General features: G+C 27.4%; 2 protein-coding genes across 3 annotated transcripts in view; one reads left to right on the top strand and one right to left on the bottom strand.

Moving 5' to 3' along the window:
• LOC107167113 (uncharacterized) overlaps window positions 1-27,533 on the top strand; it is a 152,297-nt gene that overhangs the window by 15,231 nt on the left and 109,533 nt on the right. The gene's annotated exons all lie outside the window — the stretch shown is intronic.
• The window catches only part of LOC107167112 (uncharacterized), a 72,741-nt gene that overhangs the window by 13,065 nt on the left and 32,143 nt on the right, over window positions 1-27,533 (bottom strand). The window contains exon 2 of one of the 2 annotated variants that reach the window (XM_089224828.1): window positions 1,281-1,385. The exons of the other annotated variant lie outside the window; for it this stretch is intronic. Within the exon in view, the coding sequence (XP_089080954.1) occupies window positions 1,281-1,382 (102 nt within the window). The 5' untranslated portion in view covers window positions 1,383-1,385. The remainder of the gene's footprint in view (window positions 1-1,280; window positions 1,386-27,533) is intronic. 2 annotated transcript variants of the gene reach the window in all.

The following is a 27,533-nucleotide window of genomic DNA, read 5'->3' as shown; positions in this document are numbered from 1 at the left end:
CCGTGCATGATATTTAAGGTAAATGTCAAATTTAATCTCAGATAAAAGTAAGCCATACTAAAGAATGATGATTTAGCTCACATATTTGTTAATGGAGCTTTTTAAATATTCAATTTAGTTTAATATTTTCATGCGTTTATTTATTGTTTTTTATTCATGTATTTTTCAGAAATATATTTTTAAATTTAATTCTTTTAAATACCTTTCTAATATAAGGCAGATAATAAAATTATATTTCAAACTTCAAATAAGGTTACTGAAAAATGACTTAAAACGTGTATGCGCTTAACCAGCGTAATACTTATATTTCTACGCGTATGTTGCCTGTGGTACCTTTTGGTTAACGGTTGATTAAAATTACAGGGAATATTAAATAATCCATTAAGGAGACTACACACTGCTCCGTGAACAGTGAACCGTATTTTCCGAAAAAAAAATTACCCGCAATTTCTCAAAATTATATATTTTAACATTTTTGTGGTGAAGTTGGGAACTTAATGGTTAATGGTTACTGGTTTCTTGTTATCACAATAAAACAATCACATAATCACAGATATATAAAAATACTGGATAGTTGACTTCTAAATCGTCCATACGTACAAAATAATGTCTCCAACAAAATGGCCGTCAATCGTTATCTTAGACGTGACTGTTTACCACAGACTTCTATAGAAGTCTGTGCTGTTTACAAATTTAAATTATGTGATAAGTGATAAGACACAATTTTGGAGGGCTATAATATTTTAAATTTTGTTGGGACGTAAGATTTAAGAACATTTTTTTCCGAATAATATTTATCTGGAACTATTTGGTTGGAGCTAAACTTCGAATTCTTTTATTATTTATATATACAATTTAATATTTTAATATAATATTTTATTGTAATCATGTAATTACATAGAACAATATGATAATCGCCAGCTATTTATAACTATTAAGCGTCTCTATATGAAACTTGATGAATCTTAATAATAATAATAAGATAGACCCCATAAATTAGTTTTAATTGCATTACTTATACAGAAATATTTAAGCATAAGATTATATTATAATTTGGTAAAATGTATTTTACCGATATGTATAGTAATTTAATTTTGATAAACCAAGGAATGTAGTTATGTTGAAAAATCTAATTTAAAATTTGTTTTAATTTTATTAAGATTGTACTGATTAAATAAAGCACTTGATCATTTTTTTTTTTTTTAATTGTTATACTTTATTAGAAATTATATCCCTCGGTATACTGGTATTTCTGTTACTATAGATATATTTTGACTCACATATTTATCTTTGAAGCTGTACTTATCTTCAAGAACACATGCAAAATAATTGATGACAATTTTTCTTGCATTAACCATACATAAAAACTTAACTCCACCCATAACCTGTATAAAATAATAATTGTTTTTAAAGTTATATATGTGTAAACTATTTATTATAACACCATTCTTCAATTGTTTATCAATAATATAAAACATAAATATTCATCTCTTAGATAAGGATGGCTGCCATTTTACTGGCTACAATAATAATGTCAATAATAATTGTTCTGTGATAATACCGAAGTCGGCTATCCAGTATTTTTATATATCTGTGCACATAATAACATTTCAGATTTTTGTTTGATAACTTTTCATTACCATTAATCATATAATTGTAAACATTTAATTTGAGTAGGGTAGATTCTATTTCTGGTACTTACAATATAACATGGTATTCACTTATAACCATTGTGGTTAACCGCTAAATAACAATAAGATTCAACCAATCACAGAGTAGATTTGTTTTCCCGGAAAAATTTTTGCTCTTTTATGAGTTTTTATTTTGTTTTAATGTTTGACGAATATAAATCGGGTTATATAAACCTGGGTTTTAGTTATTTATTTATTCTGATTTTTTTTATTCAATTTGTTAAAACGTTGCTTAACTATAAAGTGTAAGTAGTTATATTGCCTTTCCTAATACGGTTGTATTTTGTAAATTGTTTTCGAATTACGAGCACCGATATTAAGTTATTGGATTGAAGAAAATTAGAAATACTGAGTGGTAAGTATTGATAATTATAACACATTTATTTATATCGTACATAATAGTGAGATTTCGTATTGCATTGGACCTTAACACAAAACAGATCATATAATATTTAGGTTGAATAAAATACTAAATTTTGTGTAAATAATGACGAATAGTTTAAGCCTTTAAAAATATTGTATCTATAGTTATATTATGTTCACTAAAGTGCAGTGAATGGTTTTTTTGTTTGTTTTGATATTGACGGTTAACAGATTAAATATAATTGGCAACAGTACCTATTTATGTTAGAAGTTTCGGTGTTGCGGTTGTATGACAAAGTTAACTGAATTAAAATTTAGTGAATCAAAAAGTACATAAAAATAATTCTTAGAAGTTTGATTTTCTGTACACTTTTATAAAATTAGATTATCATACATACTTACATCAGTATAATAATACGATTGTGTTATTAATACTGTATACAGTGTATAACCAAATGTTAGTGGTGACTGATGATTAGTATTTTGTTTGTTTTTCTGTTTAATATATATTGTTTTGTATGGTAAATTCTCATTTTACATTGATATTACTTAATAAAACTCATTGACCGGTCATTAAATATTATAGTTTTTGTATCGTATAAATTTTAATACCAAATTTGATACAATAAAACGTTGGTAGTATAATTCTAAAATTATTTTTTGATCGTAATGATTTAATAATACTTCTTTCATTAATTATAGACTTAATATAAATCCTTGTTCTAGAATTTTCTTTATACACATTAAAATTGGTGTTCTAAAATCATATGTATTTTTCAATCTGACTGTTATTATTAAGGTTTTGTAATTTTAACAATTGTTCGATGGACACAGTATAGTTATTACTTTATTAGGAAGTATATGTTTTTACCATTGTAATTCTTGTCTTTTTAATTATGTGTAATGACATTATAAAATGTTATTAATACATTTATTTTTTTAATGCTGCTTTAATAGTCTTGGAACTAATTTATAAAAGATTATTTTCAATGAAAATAATGCATGATACATTAGAATAATATTATTTTATATGTTATTAATTTTGTAGTTTGTTGTTTAAAAAAAAAAATATATTGTATTAATATGTGTAAGTGAGTCGATGATTGTAGAAACGACACGAGTTAGTTCTTGTAAACTTTTGATAGCTTATAAAATCTGTATTATATCAATAATATTGGGAAAAATCAAAAAAATTAAATGAAAAATTAATGATTATTATTAGGACTTATCATTTTCTGATTATATCATTTCTATGTAAAAATAATAAAATATATGATTGTCGTTGACTTTAAAAGTTTCCGATTCGTGACGTTTCACAATTCAATGTAAATTTTTTTCTTTTACAATCTTTAGATTGGTTAAGGTTGGCATGTATACTTATAGAATAAATGTATCAACAGGCTTAGTTTCTATTTTAATAGCAATCATTCGGTCATTGTAGTGAACAATTTCTACTACTTTTTTCCCCATTTCTTTGTTCAGTATGAAACCAACTCCTGTTACTCTCTGGTCATTTCCGCTAAATATAATTCTGTAATTATCTGACCAAAAATCTCCTTTACCTGTCTTTTTTAGTTCACTTATTCCTATTATATCAATTTTAAGTCTTTCTATTTCAATTTTTAGGTTCTCCAATTCACCACAGATCTCTAAAGACCTTACATTCCACGTTGCTATTCTTCTTTTTCTTACTTTGTTCTTCTCCTTTAATGAATACTTAGTAGCATTAATCCCCACTCGGAGATCCAAAGGGGGACTATTTTACCTCAGGAATTTTTTTTATTCTACTGTATCCATCATGTCATTTTCCTCAGGATGTATAATGCGGTAGTTTCCTCTTGCTTTCTGCATCGCAGTTGGTGAGCCAGCTTCTAAGCTATCTTCAAGCTGTCATCACAAAATCCTTCCATTGCCGTTAGATCCTTTGTGAAAATCACCAATGGCCAGTAGTAGCGGTTACTGCTGCCCTCCGCTATCTCCTTTTAATCGCCTGCTTTTACGATAAGCAAGAGTTACTGTGACTTTATTATAACCCTAGGCCACAGGGGTGTAACTATGTAAATATAGCAAATAAATTATTTATTAAATACAGAGCACAATCAATTTTATTTTAAATTACAGGTTTAAACATTACTATATAAGTTGGTACATTATTATTCAATGTATTATAGGTATTAAATTAAACAATCAAAATTTGTCACACAAATTTATATTCATTATTTATTTTTCAATGGTTGGCCAGTTAATAATTGTATTCTAAAAGGATTTGTCGGTTTCAATAAGAGAATTAATTGGTAACATTCATTTTAATATTTTAATATTGATATAGTTCTACGTGGATTGTGGATTATTCTAGATATCCTCAAATGTCAACCAGAAATTACGTATATTTAAACTTTTTATATTTCCGTTAGATGTTACCATCCTTTACAAAAATAGTGTTGAAAAGAATGATACATTGAAAGAAAATTTTTCTCACGTGGTACTGATCGTTTGAAGTTTAAACCTAATCGCATGCTTTCTTACAATATTTACTTCATCATAATTTAAAATTAAGAATGTTTAAGTATGTTATAAGCAGGACTTCGATGTTTGAACTTGTTTTTATGATTTGGTTGTAAATTATCAACATTTAATATTTGTGTATTGTATAGAATCAGTACATTTTTCTCAATAATTATGTTTAATCATATCAAAGTCTCTATTACAGTCTAAAAATGATTGATTTAGAATCGGGTAATTATGTTCCACTGTTTCAAAATATCTAACTATATCAACCAAATTCGGATAAAAACGGAATGTGTTTATTTAAATAACATCAAATAATATTCCTTATCAGCTTAATACTCGTTTGAATTGAATTTAAGAATAAACACAAGGATCGAAATTTAAAAGATACCGTTGAATGTTAAAACGGCACAAGTCATTGACTAAAGACAATTCCGCTATCAACCAGATTTACCGATAAATATTTTATTGGTAAAAATTGCACCTATTAGTCAAGTAATTTTTGCGTCCAATATATTTAATACATTACTATAGTATACGGTAATGTTAATATTGCCGTTTCATCGAAATTATGACTTGTATAGTTTTTTTTTTATATATAGATATCAGCATTCAGCAATAGAAATAAAGAAAATAATGAGAATCATAGGTCATTCTAGACTTTTTGAATGTGAATAAATTGAAGACCCATGTGATTTCAAATTATAATATTGTGAATCTTTACATCTTTATATTTTCAATTTGAATATAGTCCTCTTTGTGTAGTCAACCCTACATCAGCTAAAACTGAAAACAATATGTGTATCGATAGTTGCGTTATAAATTATTCATAAAGCAATATTTTCGTGATTAAAATTTTTATCTATATTCTAGATCGATGGTTTTCCGAAATCGTATTTTTTCCCCTTCACAATTTACATTTCAATACTAAAATATTTAGTCGTAAAATGTTTACTCATAATTAATTTTCATGTGATTTAATCAAACTATAATATTATATACAATTTTATTTTTCGAACCACATATTGGTCATAATATCAATAATATTATGTTAGTATGACCCTAATTATTTCCGTATTCTATAAAACGGCGTTTTACTTATGCAATATTAGTACACTTGTGCATACGTGTGACACACTTGTCGGCCTCTAACTTTTCGTTTTAATATCTTTTGTACATAATTGCCTATTCAAGATTTGTTATTTAATTAGTTCTAAACTTCATTACTCGAACGCAAATGTAATCAATTAAATTAATCCTTCGAAACGATTTTTACTAAAGTAGGTTATTACATAATATTACAATTTATGCCAGTCAACAAAGTGTAAAATATATTATAATAAAATATCTATCAAATATTAAACAAACCATTAATAAAATTGTGATGTTATTGAAAGAATCAAATTATCGAAATAAGTCTAATATATTTTAAACAACAAAGTAATATTTAGTAATTTATTACACAATTAATAGGTACTTTTTTTTTATTATAAAAGATATTTACAATTTATATACAATATACATGATATATAATAATTAATTGTGATGATATTAGTACTAGATGAGATTCGCGCGAGGAAAGAGAGCGTACAGTGACACTACTTGCAATTTATGAACTTAGGGGAAAGGTAAATTGTTAAAAATATATTTAGTAGGTAGGTACTATGTATTAAAAGTTTAATACTTAGTTGTTTAAAAAAAAAAAAAAAATTATAAGTTTAGTATTTATATTACATATTTACTTAATACATGCGAGTATACATACAATAAGTAAAATCCTGGTATATACATACAGTTTTATGTTTGGCATGTTATTTTGTACGCAATTTAATTCATTGCCGGGGTATTTACTATTTTCTATCATCTATATTCACTAATGTTGTAATTATTTAATATGTGTACAAAATTATTTTAACATTATATTATGTTTTTTAATTTTTTTTTTCTAGAACTTCCAGTATAAATTATATTATGTTAAAACAGTTTTATATAATTGAAAAACATACGTCAAACTGTATTTCAAACACTATTAGTAAATAGGATAAGATACATAATATTAATAAATAAAATAGCATAGGTATTAGAAAAACACACCATGACAGGAAGCATATTCATATTGATAGAACCTTCAAAAAATTTCATATGAAACTCTTATCATAAATGTCCTTATTACAATGATAATAAAAATTAACAAATTAAAGTTCCGAGTTGATATCTTTAATTTGCAAATGAAAATTTATACTGTTGTCGATTAATCAGAGAAGATTATAGCTTAACAGGGATTTAGCTAATGGAGTAAAATCTACAAAGTTTAAACGACAGTTGAATACCATATGAACCGCCTGACTGAATACTAATAAAATTTTTTTATAGCCCTGTGTTATTTTTCTTCCATTTCTTCTATCCGCCTTGGTCGTAATAAATCTATTATTTTTTAACGTCCCAAGACGTTATATTTACGGTTAAGCCTTTCGATTTTTACGAGTACTTGAATGAATTTCTGTATACGCCATTATTGCATGATGTAGTCTTTTAGATTAAAAAAAAACGCAATATTTTGCCGCATAGCCCAGTTTTGACAACACTGCTTAAAGTGCACTCATGGGGACGCGTGTGGCCGAGTTTATTTAAAATTGAAATATTAAACTTCAGGTAATTAAATAAATTTACAATAGTTGGTGATCGCATGACAAACAAGAATAAATAATAACGTCTCATTAGCACACAAAGCCTTGGTTATCGTTTAGGAATGGATAATGATGGCATAAAAAAATGTTTCGTGAATATAAGAAATAGTTTAAAAAGCAAAGAAACAGCGAATGATAGGAAAAAACATAGATACAGAGGGAAATCACGCAAGTTTAATATTCATAAAAATATAAATAATTCACGAGTTTTTCACATTAGCATCAACAGTGGTCTATTTTTTTCGTCCCATAACGGTTGGATGAGCTTCGCGATTACGTGTTAGCCGATTTAATAGTTTAATAGACTGTAAATCGCATGCAAATTGTACGTGAATATTTCAAGTGTTTCTTTTATATTATACGTGTTCGTTTCGTGAACTGAAAGTTATAAAGATGGATATAGTATTATAGAAAAGTGTTTATACGCACATGATCATTACCCATTATGTCGAGGAATCATTCTCATTGTTTCTATTTCTGTCGATTCGTCACTTGATGATTTTTAATTAGTCACTTATCCAAATATCCTTATTTTCGCACTACTGATTATTGATTTATGCAAAAACTCTTCAAATTTAACTTTCGTGTAGTAACGTATATTATTATTACTACAGATTTTGATGTTTAATGATGTTAAAATGTATGTGTATCGGGGTTTATCATATTTCGAGACTTATATATTATATCGAGTTTTACTCAATTTTTAAACTTCACCGATGTCTACCAGTCACGAAATATTGCATGCATTATTATTTTATTAGTATTTAGGTATTTAATTATTTAATTTTAATTTTCAATACAAATTAAAAAAAAAAAAATAAATTGTAAAAGTTTTCTTTCGTATCCTGAATGTTATAACTTTTTAACTTTTACTTCTATATAATAACTCACCAGCTTTGAGTGCATATTTTTTATGCCGTAAAATGTAATTCAGTCCCTGTATTGTAAACATATAATAATATTATGTACCTATGAATGTAAGTATCATAACTTGCTGTTTGGTTTACGGCAAATTGCACGATAATATTATTCGTACTGAATATTTAAATTTACATAAAATTATAATAGAAGAACGTTCGTGTTTAATTTTAAATATTAACAATAAATCATTGTTTAATATTGTAGCTGAAAAATCGAACAAATAATAAATATCTATGCCGCGATTTTTAGTTAAGAAATAATTATTGCAATTTAAATGTTTTTCATGTTATTTATTAAATTAAATTAAAATAGTTGTATAGTAAATTACAATGGAGATATTGTGTGTAACTGTGATTTTTGTATTCCACGCTGGAAAACCCATCGGATCCATGTGATAACCTCGTGTGGCCAATTCTAGTATTTAGAGTATTTAGTGTATATGACTTCTTATTTACGATTTAAACTATTGTATTTTTGGCTAGAATTCAACGGAGAGTTTTATTCCCCTTAATTTGTTTTCCGTAACATTGTGTTATTCAGTGTTCTATTAATTAATGTAGTGGTGCTTATCTAAATTTCTGTGTATGTAAACTATGGTGGCGAAAAAGGTAGTGTTTCATTGTTGATATTGTTTATTGCATTTTAGGTTAATGATATGTTTAACGGCTCGTTTTTCTTTAATATGTTACAATGTCCCGGAGGTCATAAAATAAAGCATAGGTGTATTATTATCTTTATTAGATTGGCTAATTTTATTAAATTTAAAGGATCTATTTTATTTGTAAATTTGTTTAAAATTGAATGTGGAACTAATAATTGCGTGTTGGAATTACAGAAGTCGATTTTTGTTTTTCCTATTTAAGAGGTTGCTTAAACTCTTTTGATGAGAACTAACAGTATTCATCCGTATAAATCGTTGAATTTTATTATGACGTGCAACTCTTTTAAGTCCAACAACTCTAGTTTTGGTTATAAACTCACATCAATGAAATGGGCACTGGGATTAGAAAAATGTATTAGTTTATAAAATACATTTTTTATAAATTTTAGTTTATGTGTTTTCTTTTTGGAGTGTTCATATTTACATTGGTATTGATTTGATGGTTTAGTTTTCTCCAAGGGGATATTATAGGTTAGTTTCACGTTGAAATATTATATTGAAAATTATATTAGTGTCAGACTTTATTTTCAATAGCCTAATATTTTTTAATTTAATTCATCTATAGTTTAAAAACAGTTCTTGTTTATAAAAAGAATGTCTTGCGTTAAATAATCTAAAGTTGATAAAATTGGTGGGGTACTAAAAACTTTGATTACCTATTGGGCATAAAATATCCAAAATGCGCAGTAATATCACATAGTGTGAATATCAACTTTTTTTGATATAAAAAAAAATATATTTGTTTCTTAAACGCTATTTTTATTAATATTTTAGTTCATTTTATCACATAATACTTATGTTTTTATTATACTTTATAATAATACTTATATTATATAACTGAGCTATATTTTATTATAGTTTTCACGTGCATTTTTATTATAATTATAATAAGCAGTTAAACTATAAGTTATAACATATTATTGGTAAATGGTATTGGCATTCTAATTATAATATAATCGAATTATAGTTATTAAATTATTATTTGAATTTGATGTAAAAAGTATTTAGATATTTATTTATTTATGTTTTCAAAATATTTGTCATTTTGGGTTATTATAATGAAATAATTTAACTTTGAATAAATATAGTTCACTGCATTAAGTTTTATTGTCTCATATTTGGTTTGTTATTTAATACATTACAAATGCAAGGTCGCATGTTAACCAAATGGTGTGTAGAAAGTGGTTAAGCAACCGTTATCGTCATTCAGCATGATTTCCCAAAATCTATGTTTTATATTCAATTTAATCAAAACATTGATTTCATGGTAAAGTAATTTATTATTTTAATTAATACCTACATATATAATCATATATAGATTTATAGTACATTAGTACATAATTTGAGTAAAAAAATATAAATTTTCTATTCTGGTTAAAATGAGTGTAATTGTTTTGTATAGGTATAGGTATAGACCAGACAATCGTTTTTTTTTTTTGTTGACTGTAAAAATGTTATAATTTATCATACTTTTATCTTTTGTTGAATATTTTACTATAATATATAATTTTAAAAAATATCACTCAAATGATTTTATCCTGAGTGAATTCCTATTTATACTATTTATATATAATGCGTGTGAAATTTCACTTTAGACATTAAAAAAAAATCTAGATTGATTTTAAATAAAAAACAAATATATTTAAGATGATGCCACACAGTAAGTGTTGTCTCCGTCTAATAAACTCCTATATTAGTTATTTTTTTCGTGGATATTAAATGAAAGAATACTAATTTAAATAATGTATCTATAATTAAAAATTTAGATGCTGTTGGATTAATAGTTGTTATAAACTATTAAAAATAATGAGTCACGTGAGAGAGTTTTCATTATAATTACTATATATTACTCATATACCTAATAATACGTTTGCTGGACCACACATTTGTGACGAGCTTATTCAGTATTCCATGTATTTTATTTTAGTAGTACTACTACATTTTAAATTTTATAGATTCATTTTAAAGTTATTATTGTTTCTAAACAATTGTTTATAATCGGTGTACTTAATCGGTTTGTAATAATTAATAGAAACTTGAAAATAAAACTACAATGTTACACTTTATAGATAACTTATGCTATTTATACTGATAGTTAAAATTACTTAAAACATAACCAAACAAAATTTTACCAATGGATCTTAAATTATTATTATTGTTTTTTAAATTCAAAGTGGTATTCAATGAAGCAATTATTTTTTACTATGCGTTTCTTTTATATTAGAAAACAATATTGGAAATTAAAACAAAGTAGCTCAACAAGTCCTTCTATAATTGAAAATTTAACTTTAATTTGTTCTTCAACTATTATAGTTTTTTTTATCAATTCCCATCAAAGTTTGTGAAAATATTATTTATTTTTTTTTTTTAAGAAATTTACAATCTGTTCTTAACTAGAACAATAAGCAAATGTGCATTTACATATGATTTTTTTGAGGGAAGAAGCCACCCATTGGTGAAACTACCTATTTTGTGTTCTTAAATTTTTAAGTTAAGCTAATTTTAATTTTGAGGCAGAAGGTCCCGACACCATCTTCGTTTAAGCCGTCTGGGTGGATTACCTGGATGAAAATATTATAAATTTTTTTAAAACTATTTTCTTTTTATCTTTAAATTAATTTTAAAAATCGTAAATATAATAATAATAATAAGAAGAAGAACAATAATAATGAGTTTTATTCTACAATTTTAAAACCGTTGCAACGCGTTGGTCAGAATATTTCATTTTTGAATAAAAACAAAACTTATTAATGTTGTACAAATATTATTTGTTATGTAGGTACTATACTAAAATTGTATTTTAGATTTTTTTTATTAAAGACAAGATAATTTAAGTGTATTTCTAATTACCTATATTTAATTCTTTTCAAAAATTCAAAAAACCTTTTTTAATTGAAAAAATTATATTAAAATATGTTTATTTGATTTAAAATATTACAAATAGGTAGTAAGGTAGCTTATAAATAACAAAATGTATTATTCTTCTAACGGTTAAACCACTTTAATAGAAAATTTGTTATTACATAATTAAGAACTAAATACCTGAGGTCGTTCATCGAATTTAGTGATTAAATTAAATTAAAAGTAAAATGTATTATATAGTTGTATTGTTGCTATTCAAATTTGATTTAGCAATTTTTTTTTTGATTTGATGTTCTATTTCTGTATATTTTTTACGCTGTATCACTGATATATTTTCCAAAGTTTTTATTAGTTTTAACAATCTTTAACAATATAATAGGCACCTATAGTCAAAAGTAGAGTCGCATAGTGTGATGGAAAAGTATTTTGATATGAGTTTTGATGTCTCCTTATGAAATAACAGAACACAGTTATTTACCTTTTTAAATACACAGTAAAAGTTTTCAGTTAAAAAAATGATTATTTATAAACACTTATATATTTTTATTAAAATAATTTTTTGTTAAGTATTTATTCCTGCAAATGAATACTTTGCCTTTTTATAATTTCATTTAATATTAATTAAGATATGTTAATTTAATTTCTGGAATAGGAAACTAATATGTGGGGTATCAATGCCTATAAGAAAAATGGAAAAGTCATTGATTTAACTACGTGTTTTATTAGAAAAAAATTGTTATTCATCTTGATATAGTATTTACTTATTTATAACATAATATAAACTGTTACCATTCACTAATATGATCGTGGCCTTAGTCGTAGCTTATGTATTAATGGGTAACATTGTTATATAAATAATATATTCATACCCTTATATAGATACGTACTTATGTTAATTGTGTTGTATAGAAATATAGTTGCTATACTATAATATAACTTAAATATATGGCATCCGCTTTATATCACTAAAGGTTCTTATGGTATGCATGCTTATTAATTATAATGTTACCTAATTTAAGAAAAAATAAATAAAAATAATATAATAACTAACAAAATGAATAGTTAGCTTATGGTAAATGATGAAACTTGGTGCATTAAGAAAAAAATGTCGATAACAACTTTAAAAAATGTCTAGTCGTGTCTAGCAATTATGATTTAAGGTTGGATATTGAATTATATTTCATACTCTAATTTCTTATACGTTTCAATACTAAAATTGATAATAAATATTTACAGTCGATTTTATCAATGCTTTTACTTGACCGATGTGTTATAAATCACATTTTTTTTTAAAGAAAATAAAGTCTTCCTGGCATATCTAAACTTAATGTTGTTAGAATATATTTGTTTTGACATATTAAAGTATTAAACAATAGATAAAAGTTATTTTTATAATAATCTCCAATGATTGGGAGAATTTAAAAGTTAAAAGTATACCGATGTAAAGACCTTGATTGAAATATTGATATATCCATTGTTACAATAATTCAACTAGTAAAAATATGTGGTACTAATAATATAAATAAGATTTAATTTACTATACAATTGTTTTTTAACATATAAATGTTTTTGGACTGGATGTACGTATTTATATTTCTAATCGTTTTCCATAAGGGTTTCGTTGTTATGATTACTTATTAACAAAAACATATTTATGGTTCATAGATTTTAATTAAAGAAGAAAAATATCGAGTAGCCGACATATGGTTATTTTAGTAATAATTCGTAGAGATTTGTTTTTACGTGATTAATAAGTACGATCGCGGTGCCAATTGTAATATCGTTGAAAAATAATAGCAATGGGCTATGGGTTATGGGCGTACTTATCTCAACAACAGCAATGATGATTGATGTTAAAATTTGAATCACGGGAATAATACGGGAAGCACCTGACGTATTTGTCACCGGTACAGACCTAATATAATATAAAATATAATTGTACAGCTATATAACCGTATTACGTGTCAAAATACTATACTGACATGCGTGCTTGAGTAGTTCTCTGAGTGCAGGACGGGTGACGATCGTTGTAAAATGTGCATAGTCATTATACCTAAATATATGTTATAATAATATTATAATCCTACTCTCGTGTAATCCGCGGTAATTGCAAACGGCGTACGGGATAGGCGAGTACTTACATAATTGCACGATTCGTTATTTATACATTGCGCAGTGTATAATAATTATAATAATTATTTATGATAATATGATATTATACCTACGGTATTTTTTATGATGATAAATGGTGTTGTGAACATGAAGACATGACTACAGTAGTTGCAACACTGCTTGTTCGTAATATAGTCGTGTATATTATGCAAAATATTTATATATTATGATCCTGCAAACTGTCGTCGTCTGTAGTTCGTTGTTTAACGTGTTCGACTACTGCTGCTTACATCCCCTACCCTCTATAATGAAATTGCACCCCCGCAAGGACGGGTGTCTGATAGTCCAAAGTAAACAGATGTAGCCGTCAAAGCGCGGCCTCCGGCCATCGATATAACTCCAATTTTGTGGAGCCGCCATGAGGGTTTCACGGGCCAAAGTGTCTTATTTGTACAGAATTCCATATTTTCATATATCAAATGTATATTTGTATGTTCATGCATTTTTGACGCGAATTTGACTTTTACACGGACCACGATAAATATTCGACGAGAACAGTGGAAAGTTTTTATGTATTTGCACGCTACTACTGCTCGGTCACCGAGGTGGAAACAATTATTTTTAGTCTTAAAAATTAATGTGCTAAACTGAATGCGACCTATCATGCTGAAAGGTATCTCATATAATAATGTTGCATGTTTGTATTAACGGTGTTTAATAAATAATGATACACATTACACGTAGGATAAGTAAAGCACGTTATTAAAATAATAATAATATATTAATGTCAATACATAAATGTGGGACTGTTACAAATAATTTAATTGTTTGAGTTTCTAGGTGGTGACATTTCTGTCTTACAGTAACTATATTTCCCGGAAACGAATTTTATTACTCAACGCGTCAACATGAAAAATATAATATTTGGGTTATAAATATAATGATAATTACATAATATTTATAGTTATTTTAAACTGAGATAATATTCTGAATACCATTACTCTGCAGCAAGGGTAACTTATTAGAAATTATACATAATTATAACTATTGTCTTTTCGTCATACATTTGTCAATTTTAGACATTAGACAGAATTAGTTTCTTTATATTAAGCTAGTAATATTAATTTGGAAACAATGTGAAAGAAAATGTTATCTTTCATATTAGTATAATAATTACTAAATGTAAAATTATGTAATTTATGTCTTATATTTTATATTATTATTTTTTACATTTACAAAAAAGACATAATTGAATTAATTCATGTTTAATTTTTAAATTTTAGTAGTATATTGCAAGTCATATTCAACGATAAATAGCGTATACAAGAAACTTTTTAATAAAGTTTTTTCAATTTTGTATTATATCAAGAAGACGTCGCACCCACGTGTGTCGTCTCCGTTTTCAAAAGTACAGCATATAATATAGCAAATTTTCGTTTCATCATAACCGATTTTGTGTTGTTAGCTTTAATATTAGGTGATCTATAATATAATATAATTAAAGAAAGACATTTATCTGTGTATGTTATTATGTTATATGTTGATTATTTTTACAATATTTTAACGTTGAGTAATCTACAAGTATATAAAATATTACAATTAAAAAATATTCATATCTCGTTTAAAAATTAAAATATAAGAAAATAAAAAATAAATAAATATTCTTATAGATTTTCTAACCTTTAAATTTCACTTTAATAGTATAGCGAAGAACAACACAAAATTGATTCAGTTAATTGTAAATTTGATATGTTATATGTGTTTAAGGTCTGTTTCACAGCTACCCCTTTTGTATCTTACTTTATTTATCTTTTAGAAAATAGATGAAAAAAACCGATGCGTGATGTGGTAAATTACAAATTAAAACCCAATGATTTTTTTTTGGTACTGAAAATGAAATAGTTTTCTATAATAAATTATGTAACTCTAACTTCTCTAATCTATTTACTAAGCAAAAAGTTCAATAAAAATTTAATTACGAATAGAGCTTTATATAAACTTGATTGAATCCACATTTTACGAATGTTTCAAAATAAATTATTGATCATACATTTATTTTATTGAACATTTATTTAAAATACTGTGATTAGTCGTGTAATTGGTTGATTGATATTAAATTAAATTTTAAATAATAAATACTGATACATTTTTTGGATATAATATTGTGATTGTTTTCTTTATTTTATTATTTAACAAAAAATCTTAGCTAATTGTTTTAATTTTTATTCATGGCAAAATGTTTTATTTATGTAACCATTTTTTTTTTGGCTTAGAATGACAATAAAGGAAAATTAAGATTATGGAACATAGGTATCTGTTATATGCAGGTTAACAATTATGCGAATTTGAAGTAAGCTTTCACTACTAAATTTATATTTATATAATCTTTGAATCTCCATTATATTTTAAAGCACAGTTTTAATTACTTACACCTGATTATGATCATTCGTGTAATTAATAGGTTGAGAAAAACATGATTCATATACTAAAACTCATTTTAAACCTTTGGTAAATTAATAATATCTTAAAATAGTATTTCGCACAAAGAAATGCCATAGGAATCGTTAAGTTTTCAATGGTACCCATGTTCATGGAAAAACGAACTAAATATGTATATTGTTCTTTTGTTTTGGTTTCTATAAACTCGCAAGTCGTAGTACTCGGGTTTCATCTTTTCAGGACTTGTATTCCTCAAACATCCGGATAACCGTTCTTTGAAAACTCAGAGGAAACTACTGTAGTTTGGTATAGTGACGAGAGGACGTATGCGAACTAAGTACAAAGTTTATAAAAAGTTTTCCTTCCACCACTCCCTCCATGTCGATTAGACCTCGTTGTCCAAAGAGTGAACACAATTAGCGCAGGAGCCGCCAGGGACGGGAACAATGACAACTGTTTGTACATTTATTTCCACCCTCTGTTCGTTACCCGATCCGGGCTGACTTATTGATTTCAAGAAACCTGAGGTCTAATGAAACAGAAATATAGATGGGAACGATGGTTAGAAAAATATTTATATAATATTATTTTTTTTCTTTCACATGACGTCACTGACAGAGATGAACGTCATTATTGTAAGACGATATGTTTTGCTAGCAAATGACCTCGAATTTAGACGGTACATCAATCGTCAGCCGTCCAAACAGACTCCACGGTTCAATGGTTAAAATAAACAATAACCCTGATTAATTTACAATCATTTTTTCTTCACTCTCCTCAGCCGATGTTAATGTGTTTGTCCGCGGTTCACGAATGATCGTAAAATGTTTATTACTCTATTTTGTACATCGCACGCGGATGGCATCTGCCACGCCGCGCCGGCCGGCCAGCAGTATAAACATAAATTCGTCTAAAACGGGCCAATCGACTGGCTATAATATTAATATGTTTTAATCGCATTTCAATGTAGGTATTCGACCCTCGGGATTCCTACGAGTTAACAGTTGCGCCCAAGTTGTACGGAGTTGGGTATTTTTCCTCTTCGTCCGTCCATTCTATTTTACCGTAGTAATCACTGCATATTAAACTAGAGGATATAGAGAAGATCTGAAAATATACAAACTGCGCAAAAGTTGTTGTGTAGTTTCTTTTTCTTTTTATTCGTATAAAACTCGTATTTTTTGCCACTGCGAGATGAGAGCGTTTTAATTATCGTACATTCGTACCCCAATCCATAATATAGACATACGACCACATTTTACTATATTTGTACGTGTAAGATACTAAGATACATCATATCATATATGTATTTGTATTTCGCTTTTATACCCTTTTTAAGACAAGCCTCAAATTACCAAATCGCTGAGATATATTAGTAGTGTGTATACCTAGTTAAATTTTATTATGTAGGTACCTATATATATTAATTGGTATTTTATTAATTAATTATTATTTTTATCATGCGTTGAACTGTCATTATAGACTACATAAGTTATAAAATATTTTAACTATCCTATTCATTAAAAAATTAAACTTATTTTTAGTTTAAGTTTTCAATTACTTTATGCGCTCTAGTCTAATTAAATCTATTTGGATTGGATATGTGGACGATAATAAGTAATAAGTAATATTGTCTATCACATAATATGAGCTGCAAAACTATTCAATTATCGTGAACCATATAGATGATTAATACATGTTAGCTAATTTTGTTTTCAAAGCTATACCCTGTTTTGAAAAATTTATTGAGAAAAAAAAAATTCGAAGGAAAACCGTATGACTAGTATTTTCCACACAAAATAGATATCATTTTATTTTTCATCATTTTGCAGACGTGGTTGCAATGTGTCACCGTGACTTTATGGTAGCTAGGGCATATATTCATCTGTTGTAGAAAGTTCCATGAATAAATCAAAATGAAAAACAAAAAAAACACGATTTGTTGTTGAAAATTCCCGTCAAAAATGTAAATGTTATGCTGATTATGTAGGAGTTGATATTCTTGAAGTATAATATTATATAGAATGATACTATAATAATATATTGTCCATTGTTACAGTAATTATTTTACTTTAAATAAATATTATGTTCTTGGATGAATATAAATAAATCAATATCAGGTATAAAATATTTACTTTTGTCGGGAAGCCAACGCCCATCAAATATAAAATAGAGTCAATACATCTATTTTGTAAATGTGTGGCACATTTGAGTATAGTCACGCTATCGCCTATATTTGAATGCAGATATTATAGAAGTACAAAATAATGCTAATCTGATTGTATAACTACTATATCAAGACGTGGACTAAGTATAAATATTTTCAAATATTATACAGGGTGATTCTTTTATCAAACAACACTTATATGGTGTCTGTGTGTAAATACCACCTAACATACACCTATAACACACAAACACTACCCAAAACCACCCAACTTTGGGAGGCTATATATTGTAAACGGATTAACGAAAAATGAAAATTTAAACGTGAAAATTCATTGAAAAATAGCCTTTTTAATTTATGAAATTTTAAGTATAGGTTGTCATTTGAAAATCAAAAGTTGATAATGGTTAACCTGATAAATATAAGGGTGAAAATATTTAAAAAATATATAGTTCTAGAACAAGATGGTTCTAAAATTTTGAAAAAAAAAAAAATTTGAAAAAAGTCAATAGTTTTTGAAATAATGAGTGTTGTTTGATAAAAGAATCACCCTGTATTATGATAAATTTATATTCTGGACTATCAAGTTTCTAGTTTTGTTGTCATTAACCCATATATAAATTGCATATACTTAAAATAGTTCAACTGAAGTCGATATTTTTTGAAAATTGCACGGTGGATAGAATATACTTATATAAACATTCGGTGAAAATTTCATGTATCTATGGTAATTTGTTTTAAAGTTACATCAAAAACCAAAATCGATTTTGTTGAAAATTAATTGTACATAAAAATTCCCGTCTTTTCCTTAATTTTTAGTTTGTTTATCCCAATTATGAAGAACACATTTTTTACTTTTGACCCCCCAAATTACCAACCAGATTCACTTTATGATCGAACGAGGTACTGAAGTCGAAAATTGAAGCACTTGTACTGCCCCAAAACGTGATGACAGACAAAAAAAAAAAAAAAAATTCAAAAAAAAAAAAACACTCACCATTGTAAAATCAATATATTCCTCGTTCCGCTCAAAATCTAAAAAAGTATATATATATAATGCTTGAAACGTATTAAATGTTGTATGATATATTATTACATAAATGTAAAAAATAATATCAAAAAACATATTTAAGAAGAACTATGACCTACACTACATCTGCATAATATGGTGTTGTCTTAAAAAGTCTTTCAGCTTTAAAGTATTAATGTATTACACAACACATTTGTGTTGTTATTGTTGTTAATTTCAATTAAAGAGTAAATTGATCTATATATTATCAATTTCAATGTGTACACAGTTATAACAGTTATACCTAAATAAAATATTTAAATTTTTAAATTGTCATTAAGTGGTGACACATTTTATAATAGGACAATTCACACTAATATTGAGTTAACAACACAATAATAATGGATTTGTCTGTACGAGAATTTGTTACGTTGTTTGTTTCTTAAGACAGAGACAACACAGTGTCTTCTTAATGTGATGTCACAAAAAATATTTTAATGATAGGTAGATAGAATTTGTGTAGGCCAAAAATAAGTAGAATGATAGTTGTAAAATTACATTTGGTTTAATCGCTATTCACTAACCAATAACCATACTGACGATGTAAGCCTGTCTTATTTTCTTTTTGGACGTGTATAGCATACAAATTTAAAACTGCGAAGAATAAAAATATGGTGGAAGTAACTATATAGTTGTATTTTTTTTTTTTTTTTTTATCAAATAAATCGTCTGCGGAGTGCTGAAGAAAATCGGAAAACATAGTGTCTAGTTAAAAAAAATCAAGTTGTACGCAGGTATGAATTTGTTTATGTACATAAGGTATTAGGTGTACAGTATACATTATACATACATAATGAGATTATACGCCTTGTACATATACCAAACAAAAAAGTTAGACTTTGGTTTTATGTTAGGTGCAACGGATAGTAAACATGGATATTTTAAATATTAGTATCTTACTATTTTATGCTTCTATATAATATCTATTAAATATTGTATTTAGATGATTTAATTAACAGTTTACAGTTTGTATAGTTTGTTTGAAATAATGAAACTTTTCCATCGTGAACCAACAATTAAGAAAACATGACCATCTATGTGTTTGTAAAAATGTTGAATAGGTAATTTATTTTGTTTTGGTATGATTTACAAATAAAATATATGCATATTTAAATAGAAACAATACTATCTGGTAAAAATTATTATTAAAAAAAAAAATATTGGGTTTTTTATGTTTTTTTACAATTTTATTTCTATTCACTAATTAATATTCATCATGTTATCCTCATTTTCTATGTAATTATTTAGAATAGCTTGATTATATTTTATAAAAAAAATATATATCAGAGACCTCTTAAGAATATTCATCTTAATGGAAAAATTGAGTATATTATATTTTATACTGAAATTACTGATATTTGTTTCAAGCTTAAGAAGAAGAAGAAGAAGAATTACTGATATATTACATAGATAGTACCTATGTATCATGTTCATATTAGGCTTAATCATATTTTCAGTTTTTTTGTTTCTTAGCTTGTGTGGAATAAAAAAGTGTTATTGTTAACACATTTTTATCTGACTTGTCTGTGTTAATAGTTTCTTTTACAAAATATATTTATATTTTTATAATTAGTATATTTAGACACGTTTTCGAGTAAATTAATTTAAAAAAATCACTTTTCATTTTGAAATAAGCTTGTCATATTCTTATAATTATTTTTCAAAGAATCTCAATTTTTATTGTCTTCGATGAAATATGATAATAATTAGTTTAGTATCTAAGTTATTTAGTCATTTTATTATTTTACAAAAATATTCTAATATAGGTTGCTAAATGATAAATTTCTTCTGACCTTCTGAAGAATGGTTTTTACATTTTAGTATATTCGCTTATTCCTGTTTGAAAAAAACATTTGCTATATTTTAACCAATCAAACCATTTTTAAATTATTTCAAAACATGTAAAAAACTGTTAACATATTTTTCACAATATTGTTTATGTGTTGATAAATTAATTGTTTTTTATATTATGTTAGTGTTAGTACCTAAACAAAGTATAAGCAATAACATTCCTATATTTTTTTTATGCGAATCAATCATTAGTTAAGAATCAAAAATTAATGTACCTATAGATTGTAGTTCGGTATAACGCATATATTATTATATCTGTTTTAGTTAAATTTAGAAAACTGTTCGTTTTTTGAAAATGTAATTTCATAAATTTTTCTTTTATAATAAATAAGTACCTATTGAGTACTTATACTTATATATATTTATTGTGTACTTAACATATGTTTGAATCATTTTTATTAAAAATAAACTCATCATCTGGTGTACAATTATAACGTATAGATTAATAGGTTGTTTATAATGCAACTGAAAACCAACCTCTTCAGGTATTTAGATGGCACACTATAGGTATGTATATAAGAATCTTTATAATATTAAGATACCGAAAGAACTGACATGGGATCATAGATTAAGCATTTCTCTTTGAATTCTATTGTTAGTAATTAGGTTCTAATTTTTGCCTAGATTCCATACTACGGCGGCATTACAGCTGTTAACATTTTTTCTGTATCATCCACCGGTAAGATGGGACACACACTAAAATAATATGCTGGTATGTAGTTTCCTTTGCATGAATTTTTCGGCATGGCATTATGAAATTATTTTCAAGCTCAAATAATAATGAGATTATATTATATTATTAAACATATTATATAAGTGTCTAAAATTTAGAAGGATTCGGAGTGTCTGATTATGCCAATTTACGTACATCTGTTGCGTCAGTAGACTATAGTCTATAATATAATATTACTGAAATAGTAATAGTAGTAGACTAGATAATTAAAAAGAAAACTTTAAAATATATTATTAACAATGTAAATATTATATGTTGCATTCAATGGCGTGTAACAAAGTAGCACATAGGGTTTTACTTGTAACGTGGGTGTTTGTAAGGTTGGCACTCCCGGAAATTCCAGGAAATTATCCTTGGAAAGAATATTCCCGAGAATTCTAAAAGCTGTTAAAGATTACGAATTTTTCTAGCAAATTTTTTTGTTATTATAGACAGTCACGTCTCTTGATTTACTTATGTATTATTTACAAAACATTTTTGTTTCTCATTAACTATTGTGTATATGCATATAAATGCGTTGAAATAATATTTTGGTTGGTATATTGTATTTTTATGTAATTTTGTAGTTATATACCACGAATATTAAGTCTGAATCGGGAATTCATTATTTTTATTTTTAAGTGAAGTGGCTGCGTTCCAACAAGATCTCCAACTTCGCTATATACATATATATATATCATACTCACAAATAAATAAACCTATAATACCATGACGGTGTACGCAAATAATTAATTACGCTCGGTAAGTCCACCTGCAGCACACGCCGTCGTATTCTCTCTCTCTTTCTCTCTGACTCTCTGCAGTTACGTTCCATCACGTCTTTGCAAACCCTTCCGCTAGGTGCAGTATGACGTCAATGTATAGCTGCCTCATCCATATCTACCGTAGAAAAACTTTGCACGTCAAAACGTACCCGTAAACGCAAATGGCTGAGGTTGTGTCCGGTGGTGCGCTGACGCTACGCTGGAGAAAGTGGTGTGCTAGCTTGCGTGGGTCGACGCCGAAAACGACGACGACGACCATACAACTTGCTGCAGTTATAGCCGTATATATACATAGGTTCTATTATAGTGCAGTACATGATATATATATATATGCACACGGAGAGTAGGTGGGTGGAATAGTGGCGAGATGGGTTGGGGAAACGGGTTTAGGACCACCTGGCCGCCGCGGTATTAGTATCGACTTCCGATTACTCACGTCGGGTGTATACATTTTCCTTTCCTCTTTCTCCACGGCGGCGATATAAGGTTTTGTACACGCTACGCGTACATCATCCCTTCCCAACTACAACCACCGCACATCACCCTTCGCCAAAATTCTCCACCCACAGTGGCCGAGCAAGCAGGGGTCGTGGTGAAAGTGGTGCGGGGTTGGAAGGGTACGGCATGCTTCTGAACACCTCCCACTCACTTGCCACCGCCACACACGACCGTTTTAGGTCGAAACACAACAAATTTGGTGCAGTATTAATATTTTCACATTAGTTGCACTCATGATAGGAATGTATAAGGAAAGACAAAAAAACGTTGGATGTAGGTGGGTGGCTTCATAAAGAATTCAGTTCTTGATAAATTCAAAATTACGGACTACAGCATGAGATAAAACATAAAAACGTCAACTTAAAACAGTGTCGTGCTCATCTTAGTGTGTGTCTATCACATATAAACCCATTTTTTATTATCACACGCGAGCGTGCCTCGTACAAGCTGTGAGCTTTTTTTTTTAGATGATAATAAATAAATAGACTCTGTTTATTAATTATTGTTTAAAATACCAAATCATATTATATAGAGATTATATAAAGTTATAATTTATTTCAAACAATACACGTATAATAATTTATTGTTAAAACGTATTCAGTGATTCAAACTGACCAACCGTTATGTACGTGATTTGTTTATAGTTTATTCTAAAAAACAATTCAACCTGACAACTGTATAGTGGTCATAATTTTGAGTAAATTACATAAACTAAATTAGGAAGCCTGTGGTCGGATTACGTTGAAAGGGAGGCCAGTACAGACCCGCCTTATAACCGTACTACGCCCGATGGTAAAATAACTGAATACAAAATCGCTACAAATTGGATGCCGACAGAGTTTATTCAGCGCACTGCGTTATATTTATATATACGAGTACGTATATATGTATAACGGTATAAAGTATAATAAAATAATATGAACGGTTGTGTTTGCGATAATTTCGTATAGAAAATTCTTTAGACTGTTGAAAATAAGGCTATAACGCTAGAGCGTCGAGCGAGTTGGAAAATGTGGTAAAACTTTTTATTTTATTTTTATTGTGTGTACTTTGGTAGTTTTCATAATAATAGGAAATAAATAATTTAAAATTAAATTTTTTTGGGGTCAGAAATATTTAGTGCTGTAATACAACTAAAAAACGCTTTGATGTTTGAACCCTGCTTACGAAAAAATAAACAAATTACAGTCAAATTGTTAGATGAAATAATTTACAAACAAATTCATACTTCGGTTATGTCAGATATTGATTTATGAATATATTATTAACTACACAATGAGTCCATATGTACATTTTATGTTGTAAGTTTATTTATGCGTGGTATCGTTTATACGAAAGGAAATAATCGAAAAATGTTTTTAATTTTATACTTAAATTGGTCGATATAATTTCAATGAAACATTCATTTAATGTTAGACATGTTTATTCTGAGCGGAGGATATTTTTAACGCGAGGTATTTTGATTCACTGGATATTTTGAGTACACACTTATAAATTTGTACTAATGGATTTTGTTTACACAAAAAAATTAATTTTTTCCTAAAAAAAAGTATTAATTTCTATAATTAATAATAACAGATACCATATTTAATGAGTATCCTGTAGTGATAGAAAGTGCATTTTTTAAAATGAGAACCAATTTCTGTAATTTATTAAACCAATGATTTTTTTTGAAAATGTTGATGTATCTAGATTAAAAGTTCAAACGATTTGTTTCTAAGTTATTAAAATATAGGTACCTATACTATAAGGATATTAGCTCTTATAAATGTTTCATATAAAATAGATGTAATATTGGATCTATTACTTGTTACTCTCGGAAAATGTTTGCAAATTATAAAATGTTGATAGATTTATATTAATTACTGAAATTTTCAAATCTTCATATTATGCTTCATGTTTTTCAAATTCTAACCCATTATCATGCTTATTAATACATAATCCTTTGTACACAAAGTACTTGTGAATTTTTTGTATATATTAAACATATGTCTACAAAGGTTGAAAATCTTTGATAAGAAGTCCGCAAAAATTCGTCATAAATCCATAAAATGACCACAAATTTTCTAAAAACTGCGTTTTTATACTACGTTACCGTGGTCTATATTGATTATAATTAATAATTTATTATGACGATTGCCGAGTACCTATTATATCCTGTTTTCCGAAAATATGTGTTAAGGTCATTCCCACTGAACCATGGGCCGTATATAGGATTTTTAGGTTTGAATTAAAGTAAAAATAATGATATACGCAGGTATTATATTATAAATAATATAGATCTAATACTCGGTCCAATCAATGACCAATGAAATATCGAGACAGGCCAAAACTAATTGGACTGATAATTAAAAAACATAAAAATAAAAAATATTATTTAGATAAATTTTAGGGGTGGGCCGGGTTTTGACAAAATAATAATTATACGTGACTTTCTTTCTTAATAACTGAGCTTGTTTCTTAGTAATCCCAACAGTATAATAGTTTTTCGAACCATAGCGTCTATAGTTAATATCTTATAGTTTGAACATATCATGTGTTCGATAATTTTAATTGTATGTTATTATTTGTTATAGTTTTATCCTTAATTCTATGTTTTATATTTTGTTAATAGCATAGTTCATGACAATCAATTATAATATGTCACATTGGTATAGCCGGTAAGCATGAGCGTGTCTAGAAGGGGCCAAAAACCATGTAGCCTTCCAAAAATTGCGTATTAAAAATATACAATGAGGGGGAAATAATAATATTATACCTTCCAACATATTTGATTACCTTATACGCCTATGTCGATGATCAGTGGAAAGACTTATACGTTCTTAAAACCTTACCTATATGTGCCTTGTGCCTAATAATATAACGTATAGGTATTTCTCATCGGCGACGCGTATATAGGTTATAATTTTGAGGTTCGTAGTTTCTGAATTATGACAGTTGAGATTGTTTTATTACACTGCACAACTCTACACATTTATAACTGACTCGTAGATTTAAAAAAAAAAAAATGTGAATGAAAAAGCTTCTTTAACTTAAATGAAAACAGCAGCGACGACCATACTCATCGAGAGTGTGTACCGTTGTAGGTAAACATTAAAAAAAAAAGTTTAGCAGCGGTCGTTAGATTCACAATGATTTGCGATCGAACGTTTTCGTGTCACCTCAAAATGTCCCTCAGTGTCTCGTACATACACTTAATAAAATAAATTACATAATAATGTAATAATATGACGTGTACCTATATAGTGCGTCGATATGTTCGGCAAAACGAATCTTAAGCCAGCCTATATATACACATAATGACAGACGCAGAATTTTGTTATTATTATATTTTAATATCGTTATCTGTTATAACGTTTTACTAATATCGTTTTTAAGATTTTATTTACTCTATCACAGCCCGGCGAAACGCCCCCCCCCCCCCCCCCCCCTACCTGCTGCCTTAGATTTTCCACGCCGCCGTATAGAAGTAGAGTCAGAGTGCATATTATAGACGAGTCATCTATATATTATTTACAGGTTCCTTTCAGGAACAACGAAAATTGCACATACGCCTTTACAACGGTTATATAAAATGTATCGTATTTACGTATAATGCATATTGTGTACTACATCGTATAGGATTGGAAAATCCATGTAAAACCTTGGGGAAATAGTCACGCGACACGATATATAAATATTAAGCACGGTCGTCCATTATCGTCGGTTGGTATTATTTATGTTATACCTATAAAGGTGGAAGGTATATGGTATATGTCATAATGTCGCAAATAATATGTATAGATCGCGAGTAGGTATTAAATAATTACTGCTATTCAATAAAATTTATAATATTGTAGTCGACCAACAGTGTGTAATAATGCAATAGGTATAATATTATTGTGTGAGGTGTGAATTCGGTGGAGTGAAAAACAATAGCGTCACTAATATAGTATACATATAGTACCTACACGTACAGGACGTTTAAATATAGGTCGGTAACACAATGCGTGTGTATTGTTTATTTGTTTATCACATGATTTAATAATATACTTTGATAGAGTTAATTTTAGATACACACAGATCGAAATAATCGCATGGTATTTTTTTTTTTGTTATCCTTTTCCAAATAGCATAATGTGGAATTTTTCAGTGTTTTACTATGCACTTAAACACTGCGTAACAATACTATATAGTATTATAAATGGAAAATATAATAAATCAACAGTTT

This window comes from Diuraphis noxia, unplaced genomic scaffold (genome assembly GCF_037042655.1).
Source record: "Diuraphis noxia isolate RWA-SAM2 unplaced genomic scaffold, SU_Dnox_SAM2 contig0003, whole genome shotgun sequence".
NCBI lineage: Eukaryota > Metazoa > Arthropoda > Insecta > Hemiptera > Aphididae > Diuraphis > Diuraphis noxia.
The sequence above is the reverse complement of the archived record's forward strand: the minus strand, read 5'-3'. Positions and strand labels throughout refer to the sequence as shown.